The following is a 23,699-nucleotide window of genomic DNA, read 5'->3' as shown; positions in this document are numbered from 1 at the left end:
GTTAAAAGGCTTTTAAAAATCATCCACTTCTGTGCTCTTGTAGAATTTTCACTTCCTCTAACAAAGTACGTATCATCACCTATTTTTGATCTGAGCAAATGTCAAGTAAGCTTGAAGGGCTAAAGGAATTCAGTACAGCTCTTGGGCTATCTTTAGTAGGTAGGAGTTATTGGATCACTATGCAGATAACTTTTTTTCTTTAGATAGCGGGAGAATAAAGTTATTTGCCCACAGTATATGATATTTATATAATTATGTAGTATGTGTTGACTATATATGGGAGAATATAGCAATATACTAGGTGTTTGAGGTGTATTTTTAAGTGGTCCTAGCTCTCAAGAAGCTTAGTTCTATGGAAAGGTAAAATGGCCATGAAGGTTACTATTGTGTCATGTCATATGTCTTTATTGGGCATGGGTTTAAGTTTCTTTAATTGGGAATCAATGGACTTGGATGCTTTTCCCTAAATTTTTCTTTTCATTTTTACTGGCTATAGAGATGGTAAAATAAATTTGAGAGATAGTTCCGTGCGTTTTATGACAACAATTGATTAATCATTTGTAGAGAAGAAAATGACCATCTTTGTGCTTTATTTAAACATTTAATTCATTGGTTTATTTCACTGTATCTGAAATACCAATATTTTAGATAATGTTTATTTACCCTGTTGTCTCATACACATATGCATATGACTATTTATGTACACTCCAAAAATGTATTCTGTTAATACATTTATTCTATTGGAATTACTAAGTAATGAGATTTTTAGAAAGAAAAGCAATGCGTTAGTTTCTGCTCAGCAGGATTTCTCTGTAAAAATATATTTCAAATGAACTAATTATGAGACTGGATTTTTCCTCATTTTTTCCTATAATAGTGACAGCTGTTTGGTCACAATGAATAATACTGAAATTATATTTTCAGATAGCATATATTCTACATAATGCTAATGACAAATCACTCATATTAATTGATGAACTTGGCAGAGGTACTAATACAGAAGAAGGTATTGGCATTTGTTACGCTGTTTGTGAATATCTGCTGAGCTTAAAGGTATTCTTCTCTATTTATTTTAAGTACATTAATTTTGAGCCTTTATTAAAATTTCTTTTATTGAATGAAAGATTTTTAAAATTGTACAGTGCCTTACAATTTTCAAAAGTTTCACCCAGATAATTTCATATAATCCCATAATTTTTTTTTTTTCCCCTGCCCATATATTGCCTCTGCCTCCTTCCCTCTCCCCACTGGTAGCCACTAGTTTGTTCTCTATATCTGTGAGTCTGTTTCTTTTTGTTTTATTCACTTTGTGTTGTAGTTTTAGATTCTACATATAAGTGATACCATACAGTATTTGTCTTTCTCTGTCTGACTTATTTCACTTAGCATAATGCCCTCCAAGTCCATCCATGTGGCTGCAAATGGCAAAATGTCATTCTTTTTTCAGACATGGAAAACAAACATAAGGTTACCAAGGAAAAGTGGGGAGGGGTAAACTAGGGATTAACAGATACACACTATTGTATACAAAATAGATAAACAACAAGGACCTACCGTAGCACGGGGAACTATATTTAATATCTTGCAATAACCTATAATGGAAAAGAATCTGAAAAATAATATATATATATTCTTTTGCTGTACATCTGAAACATTGTAAATCAACTATACTTCAATTAAAGAATTTTTCATTCTTATTAATGGCTGAGTAGTTTTCCACTGTGTGTGTATGTGTGATATATATATGTATATATATATACCACATCTTCTTTATCCACATATCTGTTTTTATAAATTTATTTTATTTTATTTATTTTGTTTTTGGCTGCACTGGGTCTTCATTGCTTCGCGTGGGCTTTTCTCTGCTTGCAGTGAGCGGGGGCTACTCTTGGTTGTGGTGCACGGGCTTCTCATTGCGGTGGCTTCCCTTTTTGGGAGCACGGGCTCTAGGTGTGTGGGCTTCAGTAGTTGTGGCACATATGCTCAGTAGTTGTGGCCCACAGGCTCTAGAGTGCAGGCTCAGTAGTTGTGGTGCACGAGCTTAGTTGCTCCATGGCATGTGGGATCTTCCCGGACCAGGGCTTGAACCCGTGTCTCCTGCATTGGCCGGTGGATTCTTAACCACCGCGCCACCAGGGAAGCCCTCCATATACCTGTTGATGGACACTTAGGTTGCTTCCATACCTTGGCTATTGTAAATAATGTGTTGAGTCCTTTTTTGATGTATCCTTTATACATTCATTACAATTGGATTTTACAGGCACCTACAAAATGGCTCATTAAACAATTTTAGTTAATAAAAACATACCATAGCATTTATAGTTTCTTCATTTCTGATGGAAGCAAGAACAGTTAATATGATAGTCATGATGTACAAAATGAAAGGAGGAAATCAAGAAATAAAAATAATGTCAAAACTAGTCACTTGGCTTTAATTTAATCAAATTAAATAGCAAAACATGAAAACATTTCAATAATTGACTCTATGTGTAATAACATTGACTGTGATGTCACAACATGAAGTAAACTATGTATCTGAGTCACTTTATGGAAAATCTACTTAGCTGAGATTTCACTTCTTTAAAGGAAATGTTTTTTCATAAATCAACTATGTTAAACAAACTATGATTTTTGCTCTATTATTAAGGTAACTTGTAAAATATTTTTAGATAATCACTCAAAATATATACTGGTATGAAAAAACTTAAATAAAAATATTTTTCTATATTTAAAGTACCTTAAAATATCCCTAAGATGAGGTTCTATACCTTAAATGAGTCCACAGTGATTTATTATATATAGAATAAGAAAAATCTTTTTTTCTTTTTTTTCTTTTTTTTATATTTTTCATGTTTTTCTTTTCTTTTTTGAGAAAAATCTTATTTTATACTTAAAGAAGGATATGTGATGAATCAGAACTAATGTTAATAGATAACATTAGTCTTTGTAATTCTGAATCTATTTCAGTCGATAAGAATTTCTCATATAAATAAGATGCATATATTACTTATTGGGATTAAAACCTAATTAGTAACAGTGTTGCTAAATTTTATATGTCAGCTTGACTGGTCTATGGAGTACCCAGACATGTGGTCAAACATTTTCTGGGTGTATCTGTGAGGGTGTTTCTGAATGAGATTAGAATTTGAATTGGTAGAATGAGTAAAGCAGATTGCCCTTTCTAATGTGGGTGAGCCTTAGCCAGTCACTTTTGAGTGGGGCCCAGTTGAAGGCCTGAATAGAATGAAAAGATTGACCCCTTGGAGTAGGAGGAAACTCCTGCCTGACTACCTTCAGTCTTGAACATCGGTTCTTTCCTGCCTTTAGTCTGGAACTGAAACATCAGCTCTTTCTGGGTCTTGAGCATGCTAACATTTAGACTAGAACTACACCGTTGACCCTCCTGGTTCTCAGGCCTTTGGACTTGGAGTGGAACTACAGCATTAGCTTTCCTGGGTCTGCAGCTTGATGATTGCAGATTTGGGGACTTGTCAGTCTCCATAATCATGTGAGCCAATTCCTTATAATAAATCTTATTCTTTCTCTCTACAGACAGACAGAGACACAGACACACACCCACGTACACACACACACAAATATATCCTATTAATTGGTTTCTCTGGAGAGCCCTGACTAATACAGATTTTAATATCAAGAGTGGTTCTAGGGGAACAGAATTTTAAGGATGAATGTTTTGAGTTAGTTCTGGAGTTTCTAGAATCGATTTTCTAAGCTAATTAGATTTAAAGATACTAATGACTCTATTTCCAGTAGTAAAGAAAGCACTGGTAGTCCATAGTGTGATCTAGCAATAGAAATATGCAAGATATCACCATTGGATATTCTTTTTTTTTAATTTTTTAAATTATTTATTTATTTATTTTTGGCTGCATTGGGTCTTTGTTGCTGCACACAGGCTTTCTCTAGTTGCAGCAAGTGGGGGCTACTCTTCACTGTGGTGTGCAGGCTTCTCATTGTGCTGGCTTCTCTTGTTGCGGAGCACGGGCTTTAGGCGCGCGGGCTTCAGTAGTTGTGGCACGCAGGCTCGGTAGTTGTGGCTCACGGGCTCTAGAGCACAGGCTTAGTAGTTGTGGTGCACAGGCTTAGTTGATCCGTGGCATGTGGGATCTTCCTAGACCAGGGCTCAACCCGTGTCGCCTGCATTGCCAGGTGGATTCTTAACTACTGTGCCACCACAAAAGTCCCACCATTGGATATTCTTAATCAACCACTTATAAGAAGCAAGGAGCTGGGTAACTGTGTATATGATACTTTCAAACGTTTTTGGCAAACTAACAAATATAATGAGATTGGCTGGTTGCTTCTAATTTGCTGAACAAAGTGGGGAAAGAAAAGATGAGTTCAGGAATTCAAATTCCTGAGTAAATCCGTGCCTAAATGACCTGAAAGCTTCTATGTACGTCCTGAAGGAGACTCTTATCTCCTATAGCCTGAGGTTACTGAAAATCAAACCCAGAGTCTCATTCTTTGACTGGCTGAATTACAGTGCAAGTTGAACTCCCAGCCACATAGTAGCGACTCTATTTTTAAAGTCAAAACATTGATTGGCAAGGAATAGGATCCTGAAGGTTGGAGTGGAGACATGTGGGAAGACTCTAATAAAGCTGGGGACATTGAACCTCTAAGTTCTAATGAGTCTTCTTTGCCAGTGGAAGAGGCTTCTCTACCCTCAGTGTGAGTAGCATCCCCAGCCCATATGAGGGGATTAAGTCTGCTTTGTCTGAAGAAACTGTAATGACTTCCCCTAAGGCAGTTGCCATGTAAAACAATGCTAATTCTCCTCAGGATCCACCCTTACCATCCTTCTATGCTTCTAAACTATAAATAGACTCAGGTCCCAGCAGGCCCATAAAGGTGAGGTATGAAGTGTGGCCCATGAGGAGGTACACTACACTTCAAAAGAACTACTTGAGTTTTCTAATAAATACAGATAGAAATCTGGGGAACATGTATGGAACTGAATATTAAGGATGTGGGATAATGATGGAAGGAACATGAAGTTGGATAAGGCCAAATTTATTGATATGTACTCACTAAGCAGAGGTTTTGAATTTCATGTTGCAGCTCAGGATGTTTGGTTCGTTAGTTGAAACATGAACCAAAATGTAGCCCATAGTGAGTGACTTGCAAATGCTGTATCTGCCTTGGTTTAATGTAAAGGAAAAGATTCAGAGGATTAGGGAGATTGGAATGTTACGGATTTGTCATTTAAGACCTACTCACCTACTCTGCAAGGGTCCAGAAGACATACCTTTCACCGTGACTGTGAGAAATAAATTTGTGAGGAGAGCCCCAACATCCTTAAAGAGCTCTGTGATCACTCTTCTCTGTAGGTCATATCTTACAGTGGAAACTGCAGTCACTGAATTAGGAAACCTGAATACAGTGGGAGTAATTGGATCTTGCCATAGCAGGATGTACCAATGGATGGTACTCTACTACCAAAGGCAAGACAGGCATGGTTACCAAAACAGACATCAGAGTCCAAGCAGCAATCAGACTAGTCTTGACTTGGGCAGTCATATGGCATTTGCTAGTTGATTGTGGTGTCCCTAGAAGTGAAATAGAAAGGAAGCTTATTAAATTCGTACGTGATCTGTATAAGCAGAAAAGTTTTAGGTCAGGTGAACAAAAGTCTAGCCTGAACCATAAAAAAGAGAGTCAGGGCCCCTCAGCCAGTTTCTAGATCTGAGCCAGTTTACAGATCTAGAAGTTCTTAAATGAAGGGGAAGCCAGGACCCCAGGAGAAGGGACTCTGGTACACTCCAAAAATGTTTTATGTTAATTTTTCTCCCAGCCTTTTCCAAAGGGACCTACAGCCTTTTACCAGGGTAACTGTGCATTGGGGAAAGAGGAAATAATCAGGCTTTTTGAGGGCTACTAGACACTGGCTCTGAACTGACTCTAATTACAGAGACCCAAAACATCACTGTGGTTTACCAGTCAGGGTAGGGCTTATGGAAGTCAGATGATCAATGGAGTTTTAGCTCAGGTCTATCTTACAGTGAGCCCGATGGGTATGCAACCCATCTTGTGATTATTTTCCCAGTTCTAGAATGTATAATTGGGATATGTGTATTCAGCAGCTGGTTAAATCCCCACATTGGTTCCCTGACCTGTGGAGTGAGGACTGTTATGGTAGGAGAGAGCAAATGGAAGCCACTAGAACTGTTTCTTGGTAGGAAAATAGTAACCCAAAGCAGTACCCCATTCCTAGAGAGATTGGAGACATTAGTGCCACCATCAAGGACTTGAAAGTTGCAGGGGTGGTGATTCCCATCACATTCCCATTTAACTCATCTATTTTGCCTGTGCAGAGGACAGATGGACCTTGGAGAATGACAATGAATAATTGTAACCTTAACCAGGTGGTGACTGCAATTGCAGCTATTTGTACCAGATGAGATTTCATTGCTTGAGCATATTAACATATCCCGTGGTACCTGGTATGTGGCTAATTAATCTAGCCAATGCATTTTTCTCCATACCTGTCAATAAAGATCACCAGAAGCAGTTTGCTTTCAGCTGGCAAGGTCAGCAGTACCCCTTCACTGTCCAACTTCAGGGGTATATCAGCTCTCCAACTCCGTCATAATCTAGTTTGTAAGGATCTTGATTCCTTTCGACAGGATATCACACTGGTCCATTACATTGATAACATTATGCTGATTGGACCTAGTGAGAACAAAGTAGCAACTACTCTAGACTTATTGGTAAGACATCTGTGTATCAGAAAGGGGAGATAAATCCAACAAGAGTACAGGGGCCTAAAGACCTGTACTCTGAAAACTTAGAAGATGATGAAAGAAATTGAAGACAACACAAACAGATGGAAAGATATACCCTGTTTTTGGATTGGATGAATCAATATTGTTAAAATGACTGTACTCCAAGGCAATCTACAGATTCAGTGCAGTCCCTATCAAATTACCAATAGCATCTTTTACATAAGTAGAACAAAGAATTTTTTAATTTGTATGGAAACACAAAAGACCCCAAATAGCCAAAGTAATCTTGAGAAAGGAGTACGAAGCTGGAGGAATCAACCTCCCTGACTTTGGACTATACTACAAAGCTGCAGTAATTAAAACAGTATGGTACTGGCACAAAAAAACAATCAATGGAACAGGATAGAAAGCCCAGAAATAAACCCACGCACCTATGGTCAAGTAATCTATGACAAAGGAAGCAAGAATATATAATGGAGAAAAGACAGTCTCTTCAATAAGTGGTACTGGGAAAATTGGACAGCTACATGTAAAAGAATGAAATTGGACCATTCTCTAACACCATACACAAAAATAAATTCAAAATGGATTAAAGACATAAATGTAAGACTATAAAACTCCTAGAGGAAAATATAGGCAGAATACTCTCTGACATAAATTGCAGCAATATCTTTTTGGATCTGTCTCCTAGAGTAATAGAAATAAAACCAAAAATAAACAAATGGGACCTAATTAAATTTAAAAGTTTTTGCACAGCAAAGGAAATCGTAAACAAAACAAAAAGACAATCTACAGAATGGGAGAAAATATTTGCAAATGATGCTACATACAAGGGCTTAATTTCCAAAATATACAAACAGCTCATACAGCTTAATATCTAAAAAACAAACAACCCAATCAAAAAATGGGCAGAAGATCTAAATAGACACTTCCCCAAAGAAGACATATAGATGGCCAACAGGTATCTATGAAAAGATGCTCAGTATCACCAATTATTAGAGAAATGCAAATCAAAACTAAAATGAGATATTACCTCTCACCAGTCAGAATGGCCATCATTAAAAAGTCTACAAATAATAAATGCTAGAGAGGGTGTGGAGAAAAAGGAGCCCTCCTACACTGTTGGTGGGAATATAAATTGGTGCAGCCACTCTGGAGAACAGTATGGAGGTTCCTTAAAAAACCAAAAATAGAGCTACTGTATGATCCACCAAATCCCACTCCTGGGCATATATCCAGAGAAAGCTATAATTTGAAAAGATACATGCACCCCAGTATTCATAGCAGCACTATATACAATAGCCAAGGCATGGGAGCAACCTAAATGTCCATAGACAGATGAATGGCTAGAGAAGATGTGGTATGTGTGTGTGTGTGTGTGTGTGTACACACACACACACACACACACACAGTGGAATACTACTCAACCATAAAAAAGAATGAAATAATGCCATTTGCAGCAACATGGATGGACCTAGAGATTATCATATTAAGTGAAGTAAGTCAGAGAAAGACAAGTATCATATGATACCACTCACATGTGGAATCTAAACAAAATGATACAAATGAACTTATTTACAAAACAGAAATAGACTCACAGACATAGAAAACAAACTTATGGTTACCAAAGGGATAGCAGGGGTTGGGGGAGACATAAATCAGGAGTTTAGGATTAACATATATATGCTACTGTATATAAAATAGGTAAACAACAAGGACCTCCTGCATAGCACAGGGAAGTATATTCAATATCTTATAATAACCTATAATAGAAAACAATCTGGAAAAGAATATACATATATGTATAACTCAATCACTTTGCTATACAATTAAAACTAACACAATATTGTAAATTAACTATACTTCAATTTTTAAAAAATGTAAAAGGAAAAAGTATAGGGGCCTTCTACCTCAGTGAAATTTCTAGGAGTCCAGTGACATGGGGCATGTTGAGTTATCCCTTCTAAGGTGAAATATAAGTTGTTACACCTGGCCTGTCCTACAGCTAAAAAGAGGCAAAATATATCGTTGGCTTCTTTGGATTTTAGAAACAACCTATTTCTCATTTGGATGTGTTACTCCAGCCCATTTACCAAGTGACCTGAATACTGCTAGTTTTGCATGGGGCTCAGAGCGGGAGGAGGCTCTGCAACAGGTTCAGCATTGCAAGCTGCTCTGCTACTTAGACCATATGATCAAGCAGGTCCAATAGCGTTTGAAGTATCAGTGACAGATAAGAGATGCTATTTGGCCCCTTTGGCAGGCCCTTTGTAGGTGACTTGTAGCACAGGGCATTAGGATTTTGGAGCAAAGCCCAAAGCCCTGCCATCCTCTGTAGATAACTACTGTCCTTTTGAGAAACAGCTCATGGCCTGCTACTGTGCCTTAGTAGAGACACAATGATTAACCACGGGCCACCAAGTTATCATGTGACCTGAGCTGCCCATCATGAGCTGGGTGTTATCTGATCCACCAGCCATAACGTTGGGCATGCACAGCAGCACTCCATCATCAAATGGAAGGGGTATATACATGATTGGGCCTGAGAAGTCCCTGAAGGCACAAGTAAGTTACATGAAGGCATGGCCCAAGTACTCATGGTCCCCACTCCTACTAAACTACTTTCTTTCACCTTGTACCTGTGGCCTTATAGCGAGTTGACAGGGAAAGAGAAGACTTACCTTGTTTACAGATCGTTTTGTATGATATTCAGGTGCTACCCAAAAGTGGACAGCTCTAGCACTATAGTCCCTTTATAGTCCCTGAAGAACACTGGTGAAGGAAAATTGTCTGACTGGGCAGAACTTGAAGCATTGTACCTGGTTGTTATTTTGCTTGTGAGGAGAAATGGCCGGTTGTGTGATTATATATCAATTCATGGGCTGTAGCCAATGGTATGGCTGAGACTTGGAAGGAATATTTTTGGAAAATTGGTGACAAGGATGTTTGGGGAAGAGGGATGTGGATAAATCTCTCTGAATAAGCAAAAAAATGGAAATATATTTGTGTCCCATGTGAATACTTACCAAAGAGTGGCCTCAGGAGAGGAGGATTTTAATAATCAACTGGATAGGATGACCTGTTCTGTGGATATCAGTCGGCCTCTTTCCCCAGCCACCCCTGCCATCACCCACGGGGCTCATGAACAAAGTGGCCATGGTAGCATGGATGGAGGTTGTGTATGGGCTCAGCAAAATAAATTTCCACTCACCATGGCCAACCTGCCCAGTCTGCACTGAGCCTCTGATACAGCACCATTCCCCAAGATGATTAGCCAGCTGCCTGGTGGCAGGTTGATTATGTTGGACCACTTCCATCACGAAAAGGGCAGCAACTTGTTCTTACTGGACTAGATACTTACTGTGGATACAGAGTTGCCTTCCCTGCATATGTGGCTTCTGCAAAAACTACTCCCCATGAACTTAACAGAATGCTTTATCCACCATCACAGCATTCCACACAGAATTGCAGAATTGCTTCTGATTAAGGAACTCACTTCCTAACAAATGCAATGCAGCAGTGGGCCCGTGTTCATGGAATTCACTTGTCTTATCATGTTCCCCACCATCCTGAAGCAGCTGGCTTGATAGTAAAAATATAATTATTGCTACTTACTTTTTTTTTTTTTTTTTTTGCGGTACGCGGGCCTCTCACTGTTGTGGCCTCTCCCATTGCGGAGCGCAGGCTCCGGACGCGCAGGCTCCGGACGCGCAGGCTCAGCGGCCATGGCTCACGGGCCCAGCCGCTCCGCGTCACGTGGGATCTTCCTGGACCGGGGCATGAACCCGCGTCCCCTGCATCGGCAGGCGGACTCTCAACCACTGCGCCACCAGGGAAGCCCGCTACTTACTTTTAAGGAGCCTAATTTCTAATCTAGTATCTTTAGTGTCTAGCACAATCCTTGCAATATAAAGGTCCTGAATAATTATTCGTTAAGTCTAATTAACCCGAAATAGAGTTTACAGAGTTACTAGAATAGATTGATTTGATATATAAAATTTGAGCATGTTATTGTTATTATGAACATGGTCTCTAAATATTGATAGTTTACTGGGTTTCTAAATATTTTCCTGTTGCTTTGTAAATTTGGTTTGTTTTATACCACCTTTTGGTTTGTTTAGTAGTTTTTGAGATTTATTATTTTTCTGTCATATACAAAACCATTCCTCCCTCTGCTACCCCCTTTCCATAGTTGATAGCCATTTGCCAGTCAGATATTTTCTTTTTAATGTCTTAATATTTAAAATTTCCACTAATCACCTATTTAGTTTCTCACTTGTATCTTAAAACATAACGAGTTAGAGTCATATCTCCTTCTGCTTCAGTAACTCTGGGCAGGAAGCCACTGCGCTGGTCAAAAGTCACTTGAACCATCTCCATCAAAATCACCTAAAGTACTTAGGGAAAATGCAGTTCCCTGGGGCCCTAAATTACACTGCTGATTGTTAGAATGTGAGCGGGATAAGCACCAAGAATTTGCATCTTTAACAAGCTCTCCAGGGGATTACTAAAGTTTAAGAATCATTGTACTAAGCAGTGTCCTCAACCTTTTTTCCCCTTAAGTACCTATCCCAAACACAATGCAAATATAAAAGCAAAAACCTTTGCAATTTCAAATACCTAAGACAATCCATTGATTTCACTTTCCCAAAACTACTTATATGGAAGGAAGCTAGTTTTAAAGTAAAGGTTTTTAAAAGTTGAGGGAAATTTTATTATTTCATTTGTGGATTACTTCTCTAATAAATGATTACCTCAGTTAGTAGCTTTATTTCTGGTAAACTTCATCCTTCCAATATCTTCAGGTTTCTTTTTTTAGGATTTTTGCATTTGTTCTCTTTCCCATAGCGTAACATACGTGTGTGTGTAATCATAATAAATAGTTTTTCTTCATTGAATATAAAATTTCAAAACATTTTAAGATGAATTGACCATGTTAGCGTCAAAGTTCATCAGTTTCATTTCTACATTTCTGCTAAGCTACTTAGAAGGTTAAACTAAAAATTTATGTTTAAATAGTTAAAATAAAATTTTCTAGTTCATTTAAAAATACTGATATTCATTGTTGTATATTCTAGGCATTTACACTGTTCGCTACACATTTCCTGGAACTATGCCATATAGATGTTCTATATCCTAATGTAGAAAATGTGCATTTTGAAGTTCAACATGTAAAGAACACCTCAAGAAATAAAGAAGCAATCTTGTATACCTACAAACTTTCTAAGGGACTTACAGAAGAAAAAAATTATGGTATTGCATATAGAAATTATATATATACACTGAAACACTACATATTCTTGTAAGACAAACTTTCTTCTCTTTACTTGACTGTCAGTCTAAGCAACTTTCCTTTTCATTCTTTTGAGTGCTTATATGATCTAAGACTGTATTTTCTATGTCAAACTCACATTTTATATATATTAAGCTTATTTTAAAACATATTAACAGTAACTATGTAGAATTATAATACATGAAAGTCCCAGAAGTATAGTTTCTATCCTTAGAAAAATGTAATTAGTTTATATTTGCAAGTTATATAATGAATGGAAAATTATGTATTTCTTAGATACTCTTTCAGTAACAGCATCCCTCTGTTTTCTTCAGATTCAGGGAACTTGATAACTAAATCTTAAGTCTTAAAATGGAATGTATTACCAAATTATGTGTGTTCATAAACTGGGTTAGATATTTTCTATCTAAATCATTTTGTGACATGTAAAGTGGCACAGATTGAGGGAATTTTCAGTTGAATTTTACACATAAAGTTCCAAAACTTATTTTAGCTATGAATGTGACATTTGTGAGGGTAAAAATAGCATCTTTGTTTTGCTATTTGAAATGGGAAAATCAAATGGATAACTTAATTTGTATCAAATGTTTAATCTTTGTAAGCCTCAGTTTCATCTATTAAATGGTGATATATGTGGATTTCTGAAGATTAAATGAATTATCAAATACAAACTGCCTAGCATAGTGCCTAGCAATTAGTAACTTCTAAATAAATGTTAGTGTTGCTTCTGTTGCCTCTAAAGCAATAAATAAACTATTAGCACATAGTAGAAAGTCTGTAAGGCATTTACACAATAAAAATCTGGGAACATGAGAATACTAGTTGGTATTTGAATTTGCATGAAGAGTAGTCACCTACCATTATGTCTTCAGAGAAATTCTTCCCTCGTTGATCCGCTAGATAGATGAATATTCAGCTGTAGGCTTATCTCTGACTACACTTTCTTCTACCCTGAAAAACCTGTTATTTCCTTTGACCTATAAACCAACTGAATTTGTAGTTGGAATTTCAATGTTATTACTACCATTTGATTTTTTTATTACCTCTTTTCCTTTCCCTATCATGTTTTCTGCTATCTCAGAGCTATCTTCAGAGGTAATTGATATTCTAATTTGTCTTACATGTCTTAGCAAGTAATTAAATCTCATAATTGGTAAGTTGTCATCCAGAACTTAGGGAAACTTAATTTTGAGAATTAAGTAGTTCATAAATACCTAAGAAAGGAAATTTAAGTCTGTGAAGAAAAGATTAATACTGATTAAAACAAACTTAACAAAACCAGCAATAATAATATTGAAGCCCCATTCTTGATAATTTTAGGATTAAAAGCTGCAGAGGTGTCGTCACTCCCACCATCAATTGTCTTGGATGCCAAAGAAATCACAAGTCAAATAACCAGACAAATTTTGGTAAGAAACTCTTTAGCAATAAGAATTGTTTTTCAAATTCAAGAAAATACTTTTAGTGTACATTTTTATTATGGCCTCGGATCTAAATATATATAATTAATAATTAAAATATTTAAAACAAAAACCTAATTCCTAAATAAAGAAAATCCTTTTTACTTCTCAAAACTTTTTTGGTTTGATCTATTATAACTTTTCCCAGCATACCTGCTAATAAGATAGGAGACAAAAGTTAAACAGTTCAGTTCCTATTTGTTACTACACTGACTTTATGATAAGAAAAGAAATCTCTATAAAGTAAGCATTAAAAATCACTATGCACAACATTTTCATGTCTTTTTAAATAGTTTTCAAAGCTCTTCTATCCATTATCATATATAAGCCTCGTAACTCTTCATGAAGCAGTTAGGTCTAATAAAAGATAAATAATAAAGGTATTATTTTTATGTGCATTTTTACAGCTGAGGTTCATAGAGCTTAAGTGATTTGCTAGGAAGCAGTAGATCCAACACTGAATTCACATCTGTTAACTGAAAATTTGGAAATCCTTTTTCAGGTTTTTACATCAAGTTGCCTTATATTGTTTTAAGAATCCAGTGTGTTCAGTAAACTATGCTAGGTGCAGTATGAAATTTTCTTCAGTATTAACAGTTTCCTGTGTCTTTCACTCTTTCTTAACCTGCCTTCAATTTTTCTTTCGCATTCCTCAGTCTTTTGACCTCCTAGACTGCTTTTATGACTTTCCTTGCCTAACTACTCCATTGGAATTCCTTCACCAGTAATTTTGGCAGTGCTTCACTTCTAAAGCACCTCTCATTACCTAGTTCTTCAGAATTCCTCTTGCCAAATTCCAATTATGGGCAACCTCTCCAGTAGCCTTCTAGGTTTTGGATTTCCTGATGCTGCTCAAAATATATTCAGGCTAATTTTAGCCACTGCGAATTTGTATATACTAACTTTGGTTGAATATTTTACTGAATAGTTTTTTCTTCTGTCCCATTAATCTATGTGGTTTCTTATAGTAACTCTTTCAAAATGTTTCTACTCTTCCTGAGCCCTCAATAACCTTACTCTCTACAAAAAAATTTACCTCCTATACTTTTTGAGAGACTTGAGGTCATCCTGGTGAGTCCTTGAACCTTTTCCTCCTTCAGAATTCTATTTTGGAATTTCTGTTTTTCACCTATTTCTCTTCCTTCCTATTTCAGAGGAAGAGATTACCTTTCAACCTTTTTTTTTTTTTTTGCGGTACGGGGGCCTCTCACTGTTGTGGCCTCTCCCCTGTTGCAGAGCACAGGCTCCGGATGCGCAGGCTCAGCGGCCATGGCTCACGGGCCCAGCCGCTCCGCGGCATGTGGGATCTTACCGAACCGGGGCACGAACCTGCGTCCCCTGCATCAGCAGGCGTACGCTCAACCACTGCGCCACCAGGGAAGCCCCTTTCAACCTTTTTAAGGTTAACTTTTCTACCTTCTTTCCATCTCGATTAAGATCAGTTTCTTCATCAGTTTCTTTTCTTCTTAGTGTTTTTTTCAGTGGCTTTTTTTTTCCCTATGAATATAGTTAAGTTTTTCCCAATAAATCTTTTTTTTTTTACCTTCTCAAATTATATTTCTCTTCCTTTTACTGCCAATTTCCCAAGAGTAATCTATACTTGCTTCTTCCATTTTCCACTTGCAAACTGGATCTTGTCATCACTCCACAGAAAGTTTCCTCTTAAAAACTAACTATTCATAAAATCGTATGGCCTTTTTTTCACTTCTCATCTCCCTGTTCCCTCTACGGCATTTGCCACTACCCTTCTTTCCCTTTTCATAATTCTTCCCTGTCTTGGCTACTGTGGAATTGTCCTCTCCTGGATGTTCTTATTCTCCTACCCCTTTGATTATTACTTCTTTCCTTTCTTCACTAGTGCTTTATATTATTCCACCTACCAAACAGAAGTATTCCTAAGATTTTACCGTTGTTTCTTTGTTTAAAATTCTATACTCTTGGGCTTCCCTGGTGGCGCAGTGGTTGAGAGTCCGCTTGCCGATGCAGGGGACACGGGTTTGTGCCCCGATCCAGGAGGATCCCACATGCCGCGGAGCGGCTGGGCCTGTGAGCCATGGCCGCTGAGCCTGTGTGTCCAGAGCCTGTGCTCCGCAACGGGAGAGGTCACAACAGTAAGAGGCCCGCGTACCACAAAAAAACAAAAAACAAAAAAAAACTATACTCTAGCTGATCTCACCTTTCCTCAGCCTCCACTTTCATTTCTTTTTGACTCTGAATCTATATATTTTTATCCATATTTCTTCTTGAAATCTTAATTTATGTTTTCACTCTTCAGTAGGTTCGAAATTAAATTTATCATCTTTTGAAAAATCTTCTCATCTCTTCACTTTCAGATCTCCCAGTGACCCATCAGAGCTATGAATCCTTCTTCTTAATTACCTCTCATTAGGACTAAGCAGTAGGTTCTCTCTCTTTTCCAACCCATTCTACATACTTCTACAAGATTGTCTTCTAATGCATAGTTCTTATGTTGTTTCCTGCTCGGAAATTTTCAGTTGTGTCTTACCAAATAAAAGTTGAACTCCTTAGCCTAATGTTGAAAGTCTTCTATGATTATTTCTCAAAATGTAATCTGAGGATTACCTACGTTAGAATCACCTGGGATACTGGGTACCATCCCAGATTTTCAAGGGTCTCCTGTGGCTCAAGGATTTACATTTTTAACCAGTCTTCAGATGATTTTTAAGCAAACTAAAGTTTGTTAACTACTGCTTTATGATCTCCCTTTGTTTACTACCTCAGTGTTGTATAACATTACTCAATTTAACTATAATGTACATTTCTGCCACATTGAATTGTCATTCCATCATTTTGACCTGATTGTGTACCATACTTTCTAATGTGTTTGTTCTCTCTGTTTCTTCCATCTGGAATGCCCTCCCTTCTAGGCTCTTCTATCCATCAAGATTCATTTCAAGTACTCCATCCTATTTAAGCTTTTCTTGACACAAGCTGGAAGTGAACTTTCTTTCCTCTGAACATTTTATATCCCTCTTATGGAACTTTTCATGATTAATCAGTTGCTCGTAAACATGTCTGTTTCACTGTAAGACTGAGCTTTTTGACTTCCATTATCATGTCAGGATGACATTTTTGTATGTCATAGTCATGAATAGTCATGAATGCAAGTTATAGGGTCTGGAATATAGATAATAATAGATATTCAATAACTGTCATTTAAATAATAAACTGATAGTTGATCAATCAGTGTATCAAATAGATGGATGGATCAATATATGATAATCTTATTCTACCTCACGGAGTCGTATTCATTTTTCCTATAGTGAAAGTAGAGAAATATCTGGAATTCTTGGCTATTGAGGAGTTGAAGGGATTGTATTTCCTTTAGTGAATGGAAGCTAAGTCTTTACATAAATAGTTAAGATTGAAAATGCTGCTTCCTCTTTCTAGCTCAGGCAAAGAAATGAATGTAGAATTTTCTAGCTATACTCCCAACCCTGAAAGGAGGTATTCAAGGACTGAATTCTAAAGGTCTTCCAAAGTATTAGAAGATTCCCATTTTAAACATTATTTCTTGGGTATCCTTAAGTATAGTTTGTAAGTATAATTAAGACATAATTTCAACTAGCAATTTATGTTGCTTATTTTAAAAATGTAATTTACCCCTCAGGCAGTATTTTCTTTTAGGCTCTAGCAATCCTATATATGAACTGTTTTGAGGGACAAGCAGTTTACTGATGACCCATTCTGTCCACTAGTTTATCTGTTGGGGAATTAAAGTAGGAGATACAGAGTAGTACTCTGAGTGACATTTAAAATTATGAATACTGCATAGCAATGAGCAGAGTGCTATTTTCCCATACCTTTTTGATGAGAAAGTGTTTGTAGAACATAACTGTGGATTTTCTATTACTCTTTGGTGTTGTGTTGAGATATTTGACCATTTAGCAGATTTTTTTTTCATTGAGAAGTGGTTTTCAAGGATTAAGGATCTGTCATAAGGTAGTAAATACTCATGAGAAATGTTATTCTCCAAAATAATATTTATTTCTTCTGGTACATGATTAGCTAGTTGGATGGGGCTGACTTATCCAAAGGGATTGGTTAACCATTGAGTTCTTATTTCTATGAAAGGAGATAGAATATTGCCAAAATAAAAATGATAGTATTCATATTTTAATTTTTATCTATATTTTTTCAATAACAGCAAAGCCAAAGGAGTACCCCTGAGATGGAAAGACAGAGAGCTGTGTACCATCTAGCTACTAGGCTTGTTCAAACTGCTCGAAACTCTCAATTGGATCCAGACAGTTTACGAACATATTTAAGTAATCTCAAAAAGAAGTATGAAGCAGATTTTCCCAGGGCTAAACAAGTTTCAGGAAACACTGAAGAATAATAACAACTCACATCTTATACTAATGAAATAATATGTCTTAATATGAGGAACCTAGAATTCATTTTTCCCGAGAGCAAAAGAAAGTAATATTTGCTAAATTTTGTATTTTAATTGAAAATTACATTATATTAACCTCATCTATATGTTCTATATAACCTCATCTATATGTTCTATATAATTACATTATATTAACCTCATCTATATGTTCTATATAAGAAAATATTTGTTATATAACTTAAAAAATGAGAACTATTTAAAGAACTGATTTTTATGTTAGAAAAAAGTATAACGTGACGCTTTTTTCTCAATTATGAAACTTCATGTTAAGTTTATTTATATTTACAAGTTATGGTTTAAAATGTTATCATAAATAGTTTAGCTAAAAGAAATCTTTCTTTGCAGGTCTGAAAACTTAGGCGAGGTTTTCTTTTACACTGTTATTCAGAAGGAATATTTCTTTTACATTCTTATTATGACTCAATGATGTCTTAATTAATACACCCAAATTCCAACACTGGATGCTTCTGAAGTTTGTTAGAATGATACCAAGAATTTTAAAGTATTCTTTTTGGCATTCAGTATAGTTCTAAAAGGTGAAATTCAGCAAATAGATATTTTGTAATGCAGAGAGTGTTTCTGTGAGGAGTAGTTACCAAATAGCCAGGTGTTCCATTTTCTACTCACCAACTTCTTCTCTTTTCCCTTTTCCAAATTTTCATTTTTGACCATCTTTTTTAGGTGAGTAAACAAGGCAGCAGAAAGGTAATATTGATATGTTTGCCTTAATTGTTGGTTCACAAGGGAGCATTTTATAAAATTGTGTTTCCACAGGCATGTGGCTCACATAGTTCCGTCTCAGTAGAAGACTTACTCACATAATCTCAGCCCAAAGGCCTAAGGTAGGGAAATTACTCTTGGAAACTTAAGTGTCTGGAACTCAGGGTATACATTCAGTAAGCTGCAAGATTCATAGTTACTTGTATTACTGTGAATTACTATTACAAAAAATTGTTCACAGACTTATTAGGGCCCTATTTTTTGTTAATATATACATATTTTATTTTATAAAATGTAATACTAATATTTTTTACTTTATTCAGCATTCTAAGTACACATTAGTTGCCAGATATATTGAAAAAGTTATAATTTGAAATACACACATAATTTTTTTGAAAAATAATTGTAAATTAGTGTTAATAATTACATTAGATATATACTAAATGTCTTATTAGACTACTTCTATTTCCTATTCTCATGTTTTAGAAATAGAGCACCACAGTATTTGAATTTGACCATTAGTCACATTTAAATTCACAGCCTTTGAAATGAATTATATTTTATGCAGTCATTCCTAAAAGCAGTTAGATAATTTAGGTTTGTGGCAAATTTCTAGAAGGTACTGAGGAGGAAAAGGGAATGGCACATTGTTTGGGAGGGCAGGGAAGAAAAGGGAGGAAGCAATAACAGGGAGAAGGGGAGCTGGCTGCGGAAGAAAAACAGGCAAGCAGAGACAGGTGTGAAGTATTAAATATGCTGAATATCATTTACTCAAATGTATTAACTTCCCTTTACATTTAACCCTAATATTAAATTCCACTAGACTTTTAAGAAATTCTTCATCATCATTCTGCAGCTTTTGATGCAAAAATGGCAGCCAACCAATTAATCCCTTTTATTTTAGATTTGGAATACTGAAATAAAAATGGGTTTATATCTTCTTAAAATTAAATACTTTTTCTTCAGTCATTTTGTGTGTTGCCGAAACATATGGAAAAGCAAATCAAATGCAGATATAATTATAAAGTCGTGGTACTATAGGATGGAGGTGAATGCTAGGAAGACAATCCATCCTTTAATTTTCAGGTCTATTTGCTCTACTCTTCAGTACCTCTTCGCCTTTGCCTTTCTCTAAAATGATAGATCATTATCTTATAATTCAGTCTTTTAAGATAAATGTCCATAATGTTTTAGCAAACTCCTTGAATTTCCATCTCAAAGCCATTCTTTTAGTCTGTTCCACCTTTCTCCTCACATAAAGTAATCTTCAAGTCTAGGGGTAAGGTATATGGGAGTAGAGGAAAAGGGCAGCTTATCCTCATGCCTAGGAAGTAATACATTTGTTTATTTTAAAATTTGCATAACAGTAAAATCTTTTTTGGTCTACAATTTTATGAATTTTGGCACATTTATGGATTCGTGGTACTACCACATTCAACATGCAGAACAGTTCTGTCACCACCAGATGATTCCCTTAGTACTGTCCCTTTGTAGCCAAATTCTTCCCTGACTCCTAACTTTAACCCAGCAATCACTGAGTATGGTTAAGCATTCCTTCCCTATAGTTTTGTTTTTACCAGTCATATAGCATGTAACCTTTTGAGACTGGCTTCTTTTACTGAGCATAATGTACTTTAGAATTTATCCATTTGGTTGTGCCTTTTAATTGCTGCCTGGTATTCCATTGTTTGTATGTACCACAGTTTATCCATTCACTCACTGAAGGACATTTAGGTTTCTAGTTTTTGGTGATTATGAATAAAGCTGTTATAAACATTTGTGTACAGATTTTTGTGTGAGTGTTAAGTTTTAATTTATCTAGGTTACATAGGAGTGGAATGGCCCTGTCATATTGTAAGTGTATATTTAACTTCATGAGAAGCCTGCAGACTCTTTTCCAGTGGGCTTATACCATTTTGCATTCCTGTCAGCCATGTATGAGAGGTCCAATTTTCCCACATGTTCTTTAGTACTTGGTATATTGTCAGTTTTTAAATTTTTTTTAGCCATTCTAATAGATATGTGGTGAGTAATGCATTTAAAATATTTTAAAGCTATTCTGATCATTCTTTAGCAAGCAGTGATTTTTAAAAATCTTTTTTTCCTAAATTATTTTTTAGCTGCTTTTTAGTTTAACCTCTCTGGTAGCACATTTTTAAATCTTTCACTTCAAGCAAAAGTTTCAGAGTTTGGTAAAAAACTACCAAAAATATAATTCAATAATATTTATTATGGAACAGACTACGTACTAGGTGCTAGGCGCACGAAAGATGTCTGACCTTGAGGTAGGCTTTTAAGGTGTAGTTAAGAAAAAAACGCATGTAGTAGGGTTGGAACACCATGTGATAAGTATGATAATAGAGGAACATAGGAAGGGTAGTAGCACAAAAAATGTTTACAGTTCTTTGTGGGTCAAGGGAGTTTAAAAGGTAGTAAAATATGTCAAGTGTTCAGGAAGGGAAGAGCATTTTAGATAAGGATCAGCATATGTAAAAGCAAAGAGATGTGAAACAGTAAGCAGCTTGGTTTAGCTGGGGGATAGAGTGCATATGAGAGTGGCAAAAAGATGAAGTAAGGGCTTTATATCAGTTTCTCCTTTAGATGACTGAAGAGTTTTAAGGTCTGTTGCTGGAGAGTGGAAGAGGGTGGTGGTGGTGGTAGAGGAATAACATGATAAGATTTCCATTTTAGAAAGATCATCTGGGTGGTAGCATAAATGGTTTTGGGATGTGTGGTTGAAACCAAGGAGACGAGATAGTTTAAGAAACTCTTTCAGTAGTGCAGAAGAGAATTGATGATTAAGGGTAGAAACAGTGAGAATGGAACAGGGTTGTGTGTGTGTGTGTGTGTGTGTGTGTGTGTGTGTAAAGGAGGAGAATGGAGAGGATGGAGTGGCTGGTGGAGGAGAGAAGACATTGATTTGAAAGATATTAAGGAGATTTAGTGCTGATTAACCAGATTTAGCGATTTATGACTTATCCGATTTTTTAGTGAGGGGAAGGTGTTATGGATTGAATTGTGTCCCCTTGAAAAAGATTCGTTAAGTCCTAACCCCCTGTACTTCAGTATGTGACCTTATTTGGAAATAGGATCATTTCAAATGTATTGATAATTAGTTAAGATGAGGTCATACTGGAGTAGGGTGGGCCCCTGATCCAATATGACTGGTGTCCTTATAAGAAGATTGCCATGTGAAGACACAGAGACTCAGGAAGAATGCCATGTGAAGATAGAGGATTGAAGTGATACATCTACAAGCCAAGGGATGCCAAAGATTGCTGGAAAACCACCAGAAATTAGGAAGGATTCCCCTACAGTTTTCAGAGGGGGTGTGGTTCTGCTAACACCTCAATTTTAGGCTTCTGGGCTCCAGAACTGTGAGACAATAAATTACTGTTGTTTTAGCCTCCTAATTTTTGTACTTTGTTATGGCAGCCCTAGCAAATTAATACAGAAGGGAAGAGTTAAATATGATTCTAGGTGGTGATACCATCAACCATGTTGAGAAATATGGAAATAAGAATTCCAGTAGAAGGAAGTTTCAGAGAATTCCCTGACAGTCCAGTGGTTAGGACTCGGCACTCTCACTGCCAGGTTCCCGGGTTTGATCCCTGGTCCGGGAACTAAAATCCCACAAACCATGTGACATGGCGCCCCCCCCCCCCAAAAAAAAAAAGAAGAAGAAAGAAGTGCCAGAAATTTAGGTGCTACTTGTTGCCCACTCTCTAGCATAGGTATGAGCCATGTTCAGTAGAAGTGATGACTAGATAAAATTCATTAAGCTCTGTTAGAGTGGATGGAAATTAGGGAATAAATGTAAAAAGATTTGCTAAAATATTTGCCCAGAAGAATCACTTCATCTGGATGAGCAATCTATTTTTTCTTTATAAGCTAGATTAAGGTTTTTTTTTTTAACTTTCTTCATGTTAACACATATTTCCAACTAAAATAATTATCATATGCTACTGGTAAAATATTCAAATATTAATACATTGTGTGTTGTTTGAACTTCCTATATACTTATTTATGAGCATAAAATATGCTCAATCATAATTAAATGTAGTTTAAGTGTAATAAATAAGCATTTCTGTAATCCAACCCTGTAATGCAGTTAAGGGAACGAACGTGGAAGGAGAGGAAAAGCAAGTGATCTAGTTATATTGTTACTTGGCTATTTCCATTCTGTTCTTTAGAAAGTTAAATCACACAATTGTTTTGTCTTACTATAGGACCAAAATGAATATCCTTTTCTTATGAATTGTCGAATTTTGATAGTCCCCAGATTGCAGATAGTGAGGATGGATACTGTCTACCATAATCTACTGAAATGGATCTAAATGCAGTGATGAGGTGGGGAACAGATTCTCGTTGTCAAGGACTGTGAAGTGTCTAAGATTTTTACCTTAACTTGCAAACTAGCAGTTTAGCTTACCATACTGTTTTCTGTCAGAAGACAAAAGACTGGGTCAGAAGCGAAGAACTTTATTACTAGTGGTACAGCATGCAACATGAGCTTCTTGTTTGTGTTGGTTCCATGTACTCCCATCCTCTAAGATGTGTAGTTGTCCAGGTAGATGTGCACACAGTGGATTGGTGTTATAGCTGAAGAATCCCAAGCTTGGGAAACTCCAGGCTTTTAAAATGAGCTTCAAGCAAACCTCCTTGACCACTTCCCCAGAGGAAGACATTGCCTTTATTATATTAGATATTGAGCAAACCTGCCCTCTGCTCAGAGGGAGCCACTCTATCTTCTAAGGCTGCTCACTGTACAAACATCCTTAAAAAGATAGTCAAGAGTAAGACAGTTCCTCTGCTCATAAGACAGGTGGAAACACGAGAGACCCATGGAGAATTATCTTCCAGTTCTCATCTTTATGTTGCAACAGTTTGACCACATAGTTATATAGAGAACAGTCTAATACCCTAGATATTCAAAAAGCAAAGAGCTAAAAAATTGTTGTAGAATACATTCTGATTTTTTTAAGATAAGTTTCTTTGTAACCAAAGGATATGCAGATTTAACTGATAATAGTTGCATTTTGATGTGATGTTGGGTCAAA

At 36.4% G+C, this 23,699-nt stretch overlaps 1 protein-coding gene across 3 annotated transcripts in view; it reads left to right on the top strand.

Moving 5' to 3' along the window:
- MSH4 (mutS homolog 4) overlaps window positions 1-21,548 on the top strand; it is a 100,377-nt gene extending 78,829 nt beyond the window's left edge. For all 3 annotated transcript variants that reach the window (XM_073788256.1, XM_073788248.1, XM_033864719.2), the window contains 4 exons: window positions 925-1,053; window positions 11,828-12,002; window positions 13,363-13,451; window positions 17,671-21,548. In XM_073788256.1, the coding sequence (XP_073644357.1) occupies window positions 925-1,053; window positions 11,828-12,002; window positions 13,363-13,451; window positions 17,671-17,862 (585 nt within the window). In that variant the 3' untranslated portion in view covers window positions 17,863-21,548. The remainder of the gene's footprint in view (window positions 1-924; window positions 1,054-11,827; window positions 12,003-13,362; window positions 13,452-17,670) is intronic.
- Window positions 21,549-23,699: the final 2,151 nt, after the last annotated feature.

This window comes from Tursiops truncatus, chromosome 1, assembly GCF_011762595.2.
Source record: "Tursiops truncatus isolate mTurTru1 chromosome 1, mTurTru1.mat.Y, whole genome shotgun sequence".
NCBI lineage: Eukaryota > Metazoa > Chordata > Mammalia > Artiodactyla > Delphinidae > Tursiops > Tursiops truncatus.
This window is presented reverse-complemented; position numbering and strand designations above follow the sequence as displayed.